At 51.0% G+C, this 14,192-nt stretch overlaps 2 protein-coding genes and 4 non-coding genes across 6 annotated transcripts; 5 read left to right on the top strand and 1 right to left on the bottom strand.

Annotated features, from left to right (window-relative positions):
* Window positions 1–621: 621 nt before the first annotated feature.
* On the top strand, window positions 622–3,351 carry RPS8 (ribosomal protein S8). The gene is made up of 6 exons (XM_047085252.1): window positions 622–681; window positions 1,079–1,185; window positions 1,651–1,750; window positions 2,148–2,323; window positions 2,558–2,687; window positions 3,187–3,351. Exons 1-6 carry the CDS (start codon window positions 678–680, stop codon window positions 3,294–3,296), a joined length of 627 nt encoding a protein of 208 aa, XP_046941208.1. The 5' UTR covers window positions 622–677; the 3' UTR covers window positions 3,297–3,351.
* LOC124516811 (small nucleolar RNA SNORD55/SNORD39) lies at window positions 913–992 on the top strand. Its single transcript, XR_006963200.1, has one exon. It is a non-coding gene; the product is annotated as a small nucleolar RNA SNORD55/SNORD39 (small nucleolar RNA).
* Window positions 1,464–1,567, top strand: LOC124516821 (small nucleolar RNA SNORD46). The gene has a single exon (XR_006963210.1). It is a non-coding gene; the product is annotated as a small nucleolar RNA SNORD46 (small nucleolar RNA).
* On the top strand, window positions 2,384–2,453 carry LOC124516819 (small nucleolar RNA SNORD38). The gene has a single exon (XR_006963208.1). It is a non-coding gene; the product is annotated as a small nucleolar RNA SNORD38 (small nucleolar RNA).
* Window positions 2,979–3,049, top strand: LOC124516818 (small nucleolar RNA SNORD38). The gene has a single exon (XR_006963207.1). It is a non-coding gene; the product is annotated as a small nucleolar RNA SNORD38 (small nucleolar RNA).
* Window positions 3,352–8,167: 4,816 nt separating the features above from the next.
* BEST4 (bestrophin 4) lies at window positions 8,168–11,518 on the bottom strand. Its single transcript, XM_047085561.1, has 9 exons — window positions 11,367–11,518; window positions 11,187–11,281; window positions 10,371–10,604; window positions 10,040–10,194; window positions 9,521–9,598; window positions 9,033–9,230; window positions 8,849–8,929; window positions 8,590–8,744; window positions 8,168–8,441 (listed from the first exon to the last, which is right to left on the bottom strand). The coding sequence occupies exons 1-9, from the start codon at window positions 11,516–11,518 to the stop codon at window positions 8,168–8,170; spliced, it is 1,422 nt and encodes a 473-aa protein (XP_046941517.1).
* Window positions 11,519–14,192: the final 2,674 nt, after the last annotated feature.

Below are 14,192 nucleotides of genomic sequence, written 5' to 3'. Positions count from 1 at the left end.
CATTCTGGAAACTTTAATTACATTTGCATAGTAATGATTCCCAAAGTAACATCTTCTGTCCAAATTTCTTCCATAAGGATGACCAAGACATGAACATCCAGCTGCCCGTCATTCCCACTTAGAGGTCACCAAGATCTCAAAATGAACATGACCAGAACCGCTCCTACCTTAGTTTACCCCATCTCAGTAAAAGGCACCGATTTTCATCCAACTCATCAAGTGAGGAATTAGTAATCCTCGACACACACCCCTTTCCCTAACCCCCTCCCCCCAAGTCCAATGTATCACCAAACCCTTCAGAATCAAACCTAAGTCCACCATTCGTTTCCCTCCCTGCTGCCTTCCACCTTTTCCCATCGCAGCTGCGCCCAGCTTCTAAAACGAGTCTTTTCAAAGCGTAAAGCCAGGTGACTCCACCTCGGATGTACCCTAAAGTCCTCAACCTCTAGCGAGCGGCAGCAAACGCGGGTCCAGCGCTGTCCACGAGTTAGGAGCGCAGAGGCCCCTCTCGCAGCGGGAGGTCCGCGGTACTGTCGCAGAAACGTCAGTGACGTCGCACTCAGACTCCGGGATCCTCACAGCGGCGCGCAGAAACCACGTTAAAGGGGCGGGACTGCGTTTTACAAACCGGACCGTGAGGCTTTGCGTTTTCCCTTTCTCAGCCAGCGCCGAGAGTGATGGGTGAGTGTCGCTCTGCTTCGGGGCCCGGGAAGGGGGACGAGCTCGATCCGGCGCCATCCTGCCTCGCAGTCAAGTCAGGAGTGCGGGCGCCCCGACCCCTAGCACGGAGCAGCCACGAGGAGGGTGGTGCTCGGGTTCTGGCCGCCGAGGCCCCCTCCAGGGGCTGTAGGAGCTTGGGGTTGCAGGCATACCAACATGGCTGCCATGGGAAGGAGACCGGGCTGGGCCGCATGTGGATGATGACACCTTGATAATGCTGTAAACTCCCGAGTGCTCAGTGGGGGAACCAACCTTGGAGAGCTGAGCGTGCGGCCCGTCCGGCGCGGGGGTTTGGGGCTTGCGAGGTGCCGGCCCGAGGCCCAATGGCTAAAGCTTCCGTCCCCGCTCCGGCATGTAGGCATCTCTCGGGACAACTGGCACAAGCGCCGCAAGACCGGGGGCAAGAGAAAGCCCTACCACAAGAAGCGGAAGTATGAGCTGGGACGCCCCGCTGCCAACACTAAGGTGCGTGCGGGGCGTTCGCGTCCCCCTAGTCTCCGGCGTGGTCTGGCCTCTGCTTGTGGTGGTTGAATCTTTGCAGGGCTCTGTGATCTGTCTAGGGGACTGGGCGGCCTCCTCACCTTTACCTGTTGGTTGAGACTAAAGAGATTGCATGGAGACAGATGCTGTGTACTAGGACTTAAAGGGCACTTGGAGGGGATGGGCTCCTCAAATGATAGTCAGAAACCTAGTATAGAGACTTAGTTTTCAGTGTTTGGAGTTAGGTTTTTCCTCTTGGAGGTAACTAGAGTGATGAAAAAGTATCCTTAGGCGTGGTTGTGGCCGTCTTGGTCACCTGTGTGCCACTTGCCAATGCTAGGACTTGTCATAGTTACACTGACTGTGTTGCCTCCGTCCAGCCTGGGTACCCTTCCCTTTGTTGTCTTGCTCTCTTGGATAACCTAGTTCCTGTCTCCTTGTGTTTTCCAGATTGGCCCCCGCCGTATACACACAGTCCGGGTTCGGGGAGGCAATAAGAAGTACCGTGCCTTGAGGCTGGACGTGGGGAACTTCTCCTGGGGCTCTGAGTGTGAGTGAGGCCCTCTAGGATTGGGTGGGAACTCAATCCCTAAAATTTCCTAAGCTTCAGTAGGTACTTTTTAACAGGAAGTCCTTGGCCTCCATCAAGATACTGAAGTTTCTCTTTGTTTGAAAGATCTGAAGGTTGTGGTAGCTGGAGAATTCCCTCTATCCTGTTTTGTCTCTTAAGTCCTATAGCCTCAGGGATTGGGGCTGAATCTAGACCTTATTTATGTGTGGTTGCCAGCCATCTCTGGAAAGGTGGCTTTGTGGAAGATGAGCTGACACCCTGTGGCTGGGTAACGGCTTAGAGTTCCCTTTTCCTTAGGCACTATGGGGTAGGATGTGCAGGGAACAACAAAGCCAGTTGTTTACAGGACTTGATTCTGAATTTCTCCTGTGAGCAGGTTGTACGCGCAAAACAAGGATTATTGATGTTGTCTACAATGCATCCAACAACGAACTGGTCCGCACCAAGACCTTGGTGAAGAACTGTATCGTGCTCATTGACAGCACACCGTACCGGCAGTGGTACGAGTCCCACTATGCACTGCCCCTGGGCCGCAAGAAGGGGGCCAAGCTGGTGCGTTTTTGGGGTGCCAACTTCCCTGTTGGGCGGGGGAGGCCAGCCTCATTGCAGCCTTCTTATGATGAAAACTGCGTCCAGTTCTGCTGCTGAAGGGAAAGAGATGAAAGCTTTTAGTGCTGAGGAAGGCAGCAGGGATTGGGATGTACTGGGCCCAAAGCTGTGAGGACATTCCTTCCCTGAGCCAGTGCTTGGGGAGCTCCAGCTAAGTCATCTGTCTCCTTTATTTAGACTCCCGAGGAGGAAGAGATTTTAAACAAAAAACGATCAAAGAAAATTCAGAAGAAATATGATGAGAGGAAAAAGAATGCCAAAATAAGCAGTCTTCTGGAGGAGCAGTTCCAGCAGGGCAAACTTCTTGGTGAGATAGCTGTTGCCTCGGGGGAGGGGGTGTCCGGATAACTGTATATCCTCTGCATTTTATTCTTGCCTCTTTTGTTCTTTTTACTGGCCAGCCTTGTGGTAGAGGCTTCACCAGGAGAGTTAAATGATAACAGAATACAAGCAAAACTCAGAACGTGTGGTCATCCCATTTAGTATGAAGCTCAAATGGGAAATAGTGGGCAGGAGTCCATAGGCCTAAGTTTGCCCTCTGCCTCTAACTCCCAGAAGTATTTTGAGAAGTCCATGCATGTGTGGGCTGAGGGGGCTGTCTCAGTGATGAAAACTTTGTCCAGTTCTGCTACTGACTTTTAAGTGACGATGAAGCCTTATCTGAGGAGACAGTGGGCTTCAAGCTTGCCCTCACCACCACCCCCACCCCCCCAGGATACCTAAACCAACATGGACTTCTAAGGCAATACCTAGGTTTGGATAGGGCCACATTGTCATTTTGCTAATGAATGCATACTCTCTTGCAGCATGCATCGCTTCAAGACCAGGCCAGTGTGGCCGAGCAGATGGCTATGTACTGGAGGGCAAGGAGCTAGAGTTCTATCTGAGGAAAATCAAAGCCCGGAAAGGCAAATAAATCTTCCTCTTCCTGTCTTCGGTCATGTAATAAAAGGTGTTTATTCTGCCCTGTATTCATGTGTGAATATCTGATTGCTTGGGAAACCGTAGAGTGCCCCAGCTCACTCTGCCTGAAGGCCAACCTTAGGTGTGGGCTATGTCGGTAACGGGGAGCATTTCTCACCCCCCAAAGGCTAGCGTTTAGTGGGAACAGGGATGTGGCATGCAGGCCAAGCAGAAACAGTATAAGGGAGGTATCTCAGCACTGGGCCCCCAATATTACTGTGTTGACCATGACTGGTACCTGAAACCATGCTGCCTCTGTAAATTTGGCTCTTTTAGAGGTCCTGTACCCTTTCCCTATGTGCACCTTGGTCTTAAGGTTTTAGCTTGGAAGTTTTCAGCCTGGGTTTGTGAATAGCCTATAAACCTGAAAATTGTATTCCAAATTTCTTTTGTACATTGTTGAGGAAGTTGAGCACACTTACGTATCTGTATCTTTCAGTTTTTTAATGTCTTTCTGAAGTTAATTTTCTTTTGAAACCTAATCCCCCTTCCCCTCTTACTAAAGTGTGCAAGATAACCAGTAGTTTCTGCATTGCTAAATCTGCAAAGTTCAGTTCTTTGTCTCCAGCTTGGCTGTACATTGTCTGTTGTAGGTATTGAATGTGGTTTATGATGCATTTTTTTTTTTTAATGTTTATTTTGAGAGCAGAGGAGGGGCAGAGAGAATCCCAGGCAGGCTCCATGCTCAGTGCGGACCTGACTCAGGGCTCCATCTCGTGACCACCAAGATCATCACCTGAGCCTATATCAAGAGTTGGGCACTCAACTGGCTCAAGCCACCCAGGTGCCCCATATGATGCATTTTTCTAACTTTAACCCAAACCTACTTAACACCTGCATTTGTATATCATAATTGGACTCTCAAAGGTGAACATGTTAAAAATGGATAACATTCTTCAGCTTTTCCTTTTCAAATAGTTTCTCAGCTATTTGATTATAGCAAACAGTTGTCTTTACACAGCTGCTTAAATCAAAATCTTGGGTCATTCTGACCCTTATATGCTAACATCTAATAATCCCAGGTCTTAATTGCTTCAACCTTTATTTTTATTTATTTATTATTATTATTTTTTTTTAATTTATTTTTTCAACGTTTATTTAATATTTTTGGGAGACAGCATGAGAGACAGCATGAACGGGGGAGGGGCAGAGAGAGAGGGAGACACAGAATCGGAAACAGGCTCCAGGCTCTGAGCCATCAGCCCAGAGCCTGACGCGGGGCTCGAACTCACGGACCGCGAGATCGTGACTTGGCTGAAGTCGGACGCTTAACCGACTGCGCCACCCAGGCGCCCCAATTGCTTCAACCTTTAAAACCATCCACCTTCCAGTCACTTTTTTATAAGTAGCACTCAATGCTTCTGTTGTCCCCAACACAATCCTAGCAATGTTGATAAGTTTGTGGGGTTTTTTGTGTTTTTTTTTTTAATTTTTTAAGGTTTATTTACTTTTGAGAGAGAGAGAGAGTGCGAGCAGGGGAGGGACAGAGAGAGGGAGACACAGAATCTGAAGCAGGCTCCAGGCTCTGAGCTATCCTATCAGTGCAGAGCCCGATGCGGGGCTCGAACTCCTGAGCCATGAAATCGTGACCTGAGCCGAAGTTGGATGCTCAACGGACTGAGCCACCCAGGCGCCCTTGTTGATCAGTTTTAAGATCAGGTTTTTGGGGCATCTGGGTGGTTCAGTCAGTTAAGGGTCCCGACTCTTGGTTTCAGCTCAGGTCATGATCTTGGAGCTTCATGGGTTCAAGTCCTGCACTGGGGTCTGTGCTGGCAGTGCAGACCAAGACTATGTGAGCAGTAGAGGAGCAGAGAGGAAGGGAGAGAGCATCCAAGCAGGCTCTGTGCTGTTAGCTCGGAGCCTGACGACATAGGGCTCAAACTCAACGAATCTTGAGATCTTGACCAGAGCCAAAATTAAGAGTAGGATGCTGAACCAACTGAGCCACCCAGGCACCCCCTCTCAAACTTAAAAAAATATATCAGGTTTTTGACAGGACAACTTACCATCTCAAAAGCCTAACCAAACACTATGGAACTCTACATGACCTCCCTTTTTCTATAGTGCCTATGATCCTGGCCTTACTGAGTAAATAATGTATGTTCATTTGCCATTCTTTTGTTGGAAACAATTTCTTTCAAATACCCACATGGCTTACTCTCCAGGTCTTACTTAGACCCTCGTTTTTGCCCTCTCTGATCACATTTTTTTTTTTAACGTTTATTTTTGAGACAGAGCATGAACGGGGGAGGGTCAGAGAGAGGGAGACACAATCCGAAGCAGGCTCCAGGCTCCAAGCTGTCAGCACAGAGCCCGACGCAGGGCTCGAACTCACGGACCACGAGATCATGACCTGAGCCGAAGTTGGCTGCTCAACTGATTGAGCCACCCAGGCGCCCCTGATCACCGTTTTTTAAGTTAGTCCCTTCAATGCTGTATCTTTTCCTCCTTTTTCTCCTTATCCCTTAGTTGGGCATAAATTTTGCTCATTTTGTCTTGCCCTACTAGAATATAATTCCAGGGAACAGGTATGTTTGTAGCCTGCTCTGTCTCCAGTACCTGGAAGTACAGGGCAACATAGCAAGCACTCCAGTGTGCTAAATTAATTTTTTATTAAAAATTTTTTTAATGTTTATTTTTGAGACCATGCGAGAGACCCTAGTGCAAGCAGCGGAGGGGCAGACAGGGAGACCCAGAATCCGAAGCAGGCTCCAGGCTCTGAGCTGTCAGCCCAGAGCCCGATGTAGGGCTCAAACTCATGAACCGTGAGATCATGACCTGAGCCGAAGTCGGACTCAACCGACTGAGCCACTCAGGCGCCCCTAAATTAATTTTTTAAAAAACAAGATTTTATCGAAGTTGAAGTTGATGGAAAGTGTAAGTATGTAACTTTTAAGAGTTAAAGAAGCGAACACCCAACTGGTTCATTAGCTTGGCAAAATTGCAGACTTCTGTGAAGAGACAATAGGGAAAGATGACAGCCACCACTTTTGAGTACAAAAACTTCAGGACACAGATCAACCCAACCTTCTGAAACCTTACTGTTGCTCTGGGGAGGCCTGTGCCCCACCTTTCCATCCAGTGATTATCTTCATGCAACACCTTAATTTTAGCTATTGTTGACTGAGAGGTATGAGTCAGGAATTGGTATGGGTCAGCAAAGCCACACTAAACACTTTGCCTTTATTTCCTAATTTGAGTTCCAAAAAACTATACTTCCCCTTCTACTTATAATTTATGAATAGAATCTTTTTTAAAAAGTCTTGGATCCAGGCAGTATTCATGTCCACAGCCTTCAGATGACCATTCTTGCTCTGAGCAAGGCTTCTTCCTATTAACCCTGTGAAAAAAACTTAAATACCTTACGGGTGAATGGCTGTCCTGGGGGTGCTATTGTTTCCATACATTTGGAGACCTATGCTTAGGTATCCAGTAACCTATGGTCACCCAGCAGTACGAAAGTAGCAAAACCAGCATTATCTAGTCAGTCTACAATGCCAGAGCATGCACTCAACCTCTATACTCTTGTGTCTGCCCTCCTTTGACTTCTGTCCTCTGTAATTCTTTGATCTTAAGATTCAGTTTTAGCATTCACCAAGTTCTTTAATGGAGGCTGAATTTATAGGCCAGGAATCTTAGAGGAGCTCAGTTCAGGCAACTCCATCTAGTGTTGTCTGAGTCTGGTTTCGCCCCAGCACTGTAGGCCCACCACAGAGATGGAACCCCAGCTTCACCCCTTACATCGTCTCTTCTGTTGGTTGGTGGGTACAGAGAAGGATGTGGTACTCAGAAGTTCAAATGCCCAAGGTCTAGGCTGGGTGGTGTAAGACTGCCTTCAGGGGCGCCTGGGTGGCTCAGTCGGTTAAGGAGCCGACTTGGGCTCAGGTCATGATCTCGCGGTCCGTGGGTTCGAGCCCCGCGTCGGGCTCTGTGCTGACAGCTCGGAGCCTGGAGCCTGTTTCGGCTTCTGTGTCTCCCTCTCTCTCTGACCCTCCCCCGTTCATGCTTTGTCTCTCTCTGTCTCAAAAAATAAATAAACGTTAAAAAAAAAAAAAAAAAGACTGCCTTCACATATGAATTCAATCAGCCTCCAATACAGATTCCCAAGCCCTTCCATATCATCTTTATCTCACTATCCCATTGCACAGCAGGCCAATTTAGTTTTAAGCAACCATAACTGCACAAGTAATGATTATATTCTCATTGTAAACAAAAACAAAGAATATTATAGGAAAAGCAAAAGTCCCCCAGCACACACACTTTGATCCCTCTTCAGAGTAAGATTATCAAGATAAGGTATACCCTCAATATCTTTTTATGTCTCACACAAATTGTAATGTTTGGACCAGCAGCAGCAACAGCACCTGGGAATTTACTAGAAATGCAACTTCTTGGGTTCCGTCCCAGATCTAATGAATCAGAAATGCTGGAAGGGGCACCCATAACTGTTCCGAACAGGCCCGTCAGTGACGCTGATAGTCCCTCAAGTTTGAGAACAGGCCCAGCTCCCCGGGAAATTAACCGTGCACCTGGGTTCTTGTCCTCTAGGCCTCGCACGTGTATCCTTCTAGCTACACCGTCCCCAAGCAAGCCATCCTACCTTCTCCCGCCAAAGTGGACGCATTCCCAGCCCTGACACTGGCCCCGCCATCTTTCTCTTTCAAGATCCGTCCCTAAACGCTCTGGCTCAGGGCACACAGCAAGTGTTCTTATGGCGTCCGAGGGCAGGACCAGCGCCGTCTGGAGGGCAGCGGGGGGGCGGAAAGCGAGCAGAGGCAGGCTTGGGGGAGGCAGGCAAGAGGGCCCGGCCCTGGCAGCCTTTTCTCAGGGCTCCCCGGCCTCGTCCCCTGACCCCACCGACGCCTCCTCAATGCGGTCCGCGGCCTCGGGGTCGCCGCCCTCCTCCGCTCGCAAGCGCAGTAGATGAGGGGTCCGGGGAGCTCCGCGTACGCGGCCAAAGGTCCGGAGGCTGATCGCGGGCGAGGGTGCTCCTGCGGCAAACAAGTGGCCGAGCAACGGGGTCTGCGCGGCCGGGAGCGGCCTAGCGGACCCTGGGGACGTGTCCACCTGCACGTTCTGCTCGGGGTCGTCGCTCACGCTGCGGACGGGAGGGAGGTCTGAGCGATCTTGGCGCCGAGCCGCCCTGGCACTGACTCTCCCGAGAGGGCGGGGAACAGGAAGGACCGATCCATTGGCGCCCCAGAATGCCAGGTCAACCCCTGCCTCCACCAGCTTGGGTCACTCACCGAAGGTTGAAGGTGGAGCCCAGGAAGGAAGGCCGCAGAGCCTCTGCTGCCGTGGCCACCGTGTAAGGCGGCTGCGCTGAGTCTTCGTCCCAGTACAGGTCCTTCTCGGCGGGAGGCAGGTTCTGGTACATGTCGTCTACGGAGAGCAGGGACACCTGAGGCAGGCAGCAAGTCATAAGGATCCTCCTGTCCTCTCCACACTTAGGCGGAGAGCTGGCAAGGAGGGGAGCACAGGGAGTTGCCCCGGGACAGGGCGCACCTGTAAGTTGCGGTCTATGAGCTGGTTAGTCTCAAAGTCATCATCATCCTCCCCAAAGGGGTTGATAATCTGTTCGGCCACCTGCAGGTTGTAAGACAGTGTTTTCAGGGCTCAGAGCCCCATTCTCCATCCCCAAAGTTGAGGTGGACCCACATGTCTACAGAACAAGCTGCTATGTGCCCACCTTGAGCCAGCCAGCATAGAAGAAGAACTGCAGCAGAGTGGTGAGAGGCACATACATGTCCAGGTCCCCCAGAGTAGACGCTGGCTCCTGGCCTGGCTCTAATGGCTCCCGAGGTTTGGCAGGCCCTGCCTCTGGCTCCACAAACTGGCGGCCGACCAGGGAGAGGGCAAAGTAGGAGTATACGGCTATGGTCACCACCTGGAGAAGGAAGCCGGGCCGAGTAAGACAGGGAAAAATGCCCTCCCCACCCCTGAGGGCCAGTGAGGGACTCTGACAAGGAACTAAATGTGTAGCAAGGTGTGGCAGCATCAGAGGGGATGGGGTCCTATTAGTGGGGGTCCGGGGATGCTTTGAGGATGAGCCCTTAGTTGTTCGGTGTCTCACTGGACTGAACTGCCCCAGGGCAAGTGCCATCTCTAGTTCTCAGTGTCACACACAGCACAGGACATGCAGTAGGCACTGGGACTGGGGAGGTGAGAGGCAGTTACTTGGGTGTAGACGAGAGGTATGCTGATCCAGTCATAGTGGAATAGCATGCTGCACTTGGCCCGGTACTTGTTCAGCTCCTGGTGGAAGAGCAAGAAGAGGAAGTCAGTGGAGGTGAGGAAGGAAGAATGGGGAAAGAACTGGGAGCCCAACACAAACCAGGCCTAGAGGCCCAGTTGGCTGTTGGAGGTGTTACCAATGTGGGAGTGCTTGTGATGGGAAGCAGTTTAGCAATGTAGTTCCAAGCATGGACCCAGAATGTATGAGTCCCAGCTCCACTAACTATCTGTGTGATTTCGGCAAGTTTCTTTTCCGCTCTGCCTCAGTTTTCTCACCTGTGAAAGAGGGATGCCGATAATGTCTCAAGGGTTGTGATGGCTAATGAGTTAATGTACGTACAGTGCTTCCAACAGTGTGCAGTACAAAGTTGGCACCATCTAAGTGCTCATTACTAAAATTATTGTTCTGGTTTGCAAAGCTAGGAGGAGGAGGATAAATGGCCCTGGTCTGAGCAGACTCACTTCCAGGAGCAGGCAGAGAGCAATGTCATCACGGATTCTCCCATCCCTCCGGGCCTGGGCCGCCAGGTTAGTAAACCAGACACATGGGATCCAGTACTTGTTGAAGTCGGATTTCAGGCTCTCAAACTTTTTCCTCTCTTCCTGGGACATGAAACCTGAGGGGATAAAGTGAGTGGGGCGCAGACTCAGCCCCTGTGCCTAGGACTTGCCCCTTGGGGGTCAGACCTCTCCTCCTAGGAGGCCCACCTTCGGGCTCTGGTGGGCTGTGCCAGGGCTCCCCAGCGTGGCACCTGCATCGGCCCGGCCGAGCCCCAGGGGCCCCTGTCCGCACCTGCATCCACCACGTGCTCCATAGTGGGGAAACGCTTGAGCACGCGGGTGCTGACTGAGCGCAGCACCAGCACAGACGCCAGGTTGGCATAGCGGATGAGGGTACGGCGCAGCAGGCGGCCATGCTGGTCTACGCCGTGCACGCTGGCCGAGATGACGCACATCAGCTGGTCTGGCAGCGGGATGCTTGTATACTGGGCCCACCAGCGGTTCACCACCAGGGTCACGTAGAAACCTGGTCAGCCGCCCCACAAGTGGGGACAGGAAGGGAAGAGGGAGCATCTGGCAGTTAGCGTGCCCTGCCCCCCAGCTGGAGCGCCTGGTTCAGGCTAGGTTGAACTGAAGCAGGGGGAAGGACACATCTGGCTCCAGTGTCCTGCCTTGATGTCAGGGGAAGTGCCTCTTCCTAAAGCCTCTTCCTTGCTAAGCCAGGCCCGGAGGATGGAGGAGTGCAAACCTCTGGTAGAGAAGTGGTGGCTCAAGGCCACTAGTAGTAGTTAACTCTGAGCCCCTCTTCCCATGAAGGTGGGAAGGGGATGTCACCTCTCTGCAGCTCCCCTCCCCCCAGAGCGGGGGTTTGAAGCCAGCAGGTGTTTTGTCCCTTGTTTGTGGAGTGAGGGTCCAGCAAGTGATAGGCAGGGTCTAGCCCTCTGGAAATCCTGGACCCAGGATACAACTCCCATGTCTGCTGAGCCTGCTCTGGTTAACCTCTAGGCTGTGCTGTTGGGGTAATTCTGACTCTCAGCGCTATCAACTCAACCCAAAGGTCAGGGAAGATGGTAAGAAGGATACCAGGGAGAACTAGAGGGAGCCTTACCCAGTACAAAGGATAAGGGGATGAGATCTGCCGAACGATTACAGTATCGGGCCACCTGAGCATATACATGCCTCTGCTCCTGGGTCAGCAGCAACCTGGGTAAGGTCAGTTGTAAGCCTGGGTTAGAGGGAAGTGGGCAGCCCTGTCCCCCACAGGCCAGCCCTGAGACCTCACCCTCACCGGTAAGTGATGCTGAGCAGAGCATACAGGGCGATGAAGAGGAGGAACTCTTTGTAGAGGAGCTTGTAGATGCTTCCCCTCCAACGGAGAAGCAAGCCAGAGAAGCCTCCGAAGCGAGCCTCCGCCACTTTGAGGGTGTATGAAACCGTCATGGTGCTGGGGGCCTGAGCAGGAGGTCACAAGAGCTGCCCCCAGAGTGTCCCTCTTTCCCAGCAAAACTTCTCCTTAGCTTTCCTTCTTATCACCAAGCTTAGTTCCCCGGGCAACCTCCCTTCAATTCTGGTCACATACACCCAGCCTTCACCCTGTGTCAGTAGTCATGGGGGAGGAAGCTGCAGAGCAGACAGAGCACATCCCCATCCCCTCCAGAACTCAGTGTACGTGGGTCAAGCCAGGATGGCATGGGCCTAGGGGAGCTGAGATCTATAACCTCTCCTGCAAGAGGCTTCCCTGGGATCCTCTTCCATTTGCAGGGCTAAAAGTAACCAGATCATAAACTGCTAAGGACAGGAGATCCAACTCTAGCCTAGACCCACAACTATCCCTTGGGGTCTTGTTGATAGCTGGTCTCCCGAGGCCCAAGGTACTGTCACCCCCCACTCCACACCTGCCTACCTGCTCTGAGCAGCAGCATGTGTTGAGGAAGGAGAACTGGGCTAGCCCCCACGTGAAACACACTTAAATATCTGCCAGGCCCATAAAGCTTAACTGGACTGTGGTTATCATTGATGGATTGAGGCTGTCACCCAGCTTCTCCTGGTCCTGGGAACTAGATTTGTCCCCCTACTCCTGCAGGGCTGGGCTGGCCTTTGGGTGGCAGAAATGCCATCTGCACTGACCCCACAGCACACACAAATAACACCATGTCCTTGAAACCAGGATGACAGGGATTGCTGTCCCAGGCTCCAGGTGAGAAGACAGATGCATGATGATCAATTGTTACAACAGCTGCTGATCACAGAGCACTGACTGACAGGCACTGTGCCAAAGGCACTACTATATCATCCTCTTGTGGAATCCTCATCACAACCCCATGAGGCAGGACTCATCCCCATTTATAGATGAGGCTCCAAGAGGTAAATGTCTTGCCCAAGGTCATATAGCTGGGATGCATTGGAGGCAGGATTCAAAGCCTGAGTTGGTGGACTTTGTTAAGCTTGAAAATAAAACATCCAGTTATTTTACCAGCAAAATGGGTTTATTAAAAAAATAGAGGAATTGCAATTCAGGGCATGCAAGCTATAGCAAACCATAGGCAAGTCTAGAAAACAAAGGAAAGGAATGTTATTTCATAGAGAAAAAGGAGGATGTTGAGAGGGGCTACTTTGAACAAAAGTCCACTGGAGGCTGGTGATTTTTTTCTCATTGGCTGAGTTGTGGCATCTTCTCATTGGCTGGGCTGTTGCTATTCAAAGAAAAAGTCTTTCTCCCTCTTGCAGGGGTAGTAAGGTAGGTTCTGTGTTGTTGGAAAATGCAAGGTATGCTTCTTCCTTTTGGGGTCTGCAATTGAGGACAAATTGGTAGGGTGTGAGAACTACCCTCCTTCTGGCCTACAGACTATTTTATTTTATTTTATCTTATTTTATTTTTGAAGGGGGAGGGGCAGGGGAAGAAGGGGAGAGAGAATCTTAAGCAGGCTCTATGCTCAGTACGGACCCCAGCTTGGGGCTCGATCTCATGACTGTGAGAGCATGACCTGAAGCGAAATCAAGAGTCAGATGCTTGGGGCACCTGGGTGGCTCAGTCGGTTGAGCTTCCAACTTTGGCTCAGGTCATCAGGCTCACTGCTGTCAGTGCAGAGTCCATTTCAGATCCTCTGTCCCCCTCTCTCTGCCCCCCCGCCACCGCCCCGCTTACACTCTCTCAAAATAAACATTAAAAAAAAAAGAGAGAGAGAGAGAGAGATGCTTAACTGGCTGAGCCACTCAGGTGCCCCCAGACTCTATTTTACATGGTTTTCCTGTATTCAGTTTCACAACCTCAAAGGCTGGAAGTGGCCTACTTGGGCCTAAACAAGGGCTTGAGCCCTAGGACCATAGTCCTGTGCACTGGCCACACTGCCAGGCTTCTAGTCCAGGCTCTGAGACTTGGCTTAACCATCCCCCATCCCTATCCCATAGAGTTGACAAGGCCACAGGCCTGGGACTCACGCCTAGCGATGCAGACCTCCCTCAGCCCTGTGTCCAGCATCTTGACTCCTAAGGGTGCCTAGCATCCTGAGTGGCCATTTGTTTTTGTTTTGTTTTGTTTATTTTTTTTAACGTTTATCTATTTTTGAGACAGAGAGAGACAGAGCATGAACGGGGGAGGGTCAGAGAGAGGGAGACACAGAATCTGAAACAGGCTCCAGGCTCTGAGCTGTCAGCACAGAGCCCGACGCGGGGCTCGAACTCACAGACCGCGAGATCATGACCTGAGCCGAAGTCAGACGCTTAACCGACTGAGCCACCCAGGCGCCCCCTGAGTGGCCATTTGTACTTCTAGGCCTCAATTTCTTCATCTGTTAAACAAAGGAAATAATATTTGAGGCACCAGCTCAATTACCCACCCAGTGGTGAGGTCATCCACAAAAACCCAGGAGTGGTGGTCCCACTCTGACCTGTATTGAGAAGCTCCTTCCCCCACATTGTGAGCTGATTCTTACAAGCATTTCTGAAAGAGAGGAACATGGAGAGGTGATTAGGAGCACAAGCTTAGGAGTCAGACAAACCTGGGTTTGAATTCTAGTTCTCTGTAGCCTTGTAAGAGTTACCTAATCTCTCTGAACTTCTGTTTCCTCCTCTATAAAACAAGATCAATAACACCTTCCGCATAGGGCAATTGGGA

The sequence above is a fragment of the Lynx rufus genome, unplaced genomic scaffold (assembly GCF_022079265.1).
Source record: "Lynx rufus isolate CCGP_SWC_20201006 ecotype Redwood Valley unplaced genomic scaffold, mLynRuf1.p SCAF_2, whole genome shotgun sequence".
In the NCBI taxonomy this organism is placed as follows: domain Eukaryota; kingdom Metazoa; phylum Chordata; class Mammalia; order Carnivora; family Felidae; genus Lynx; species Lynx rufus.
Note: the sequence above shows the minus strand (reverse complement) of the source record. Positions and strands in the feature narration are given on the sequence as shown.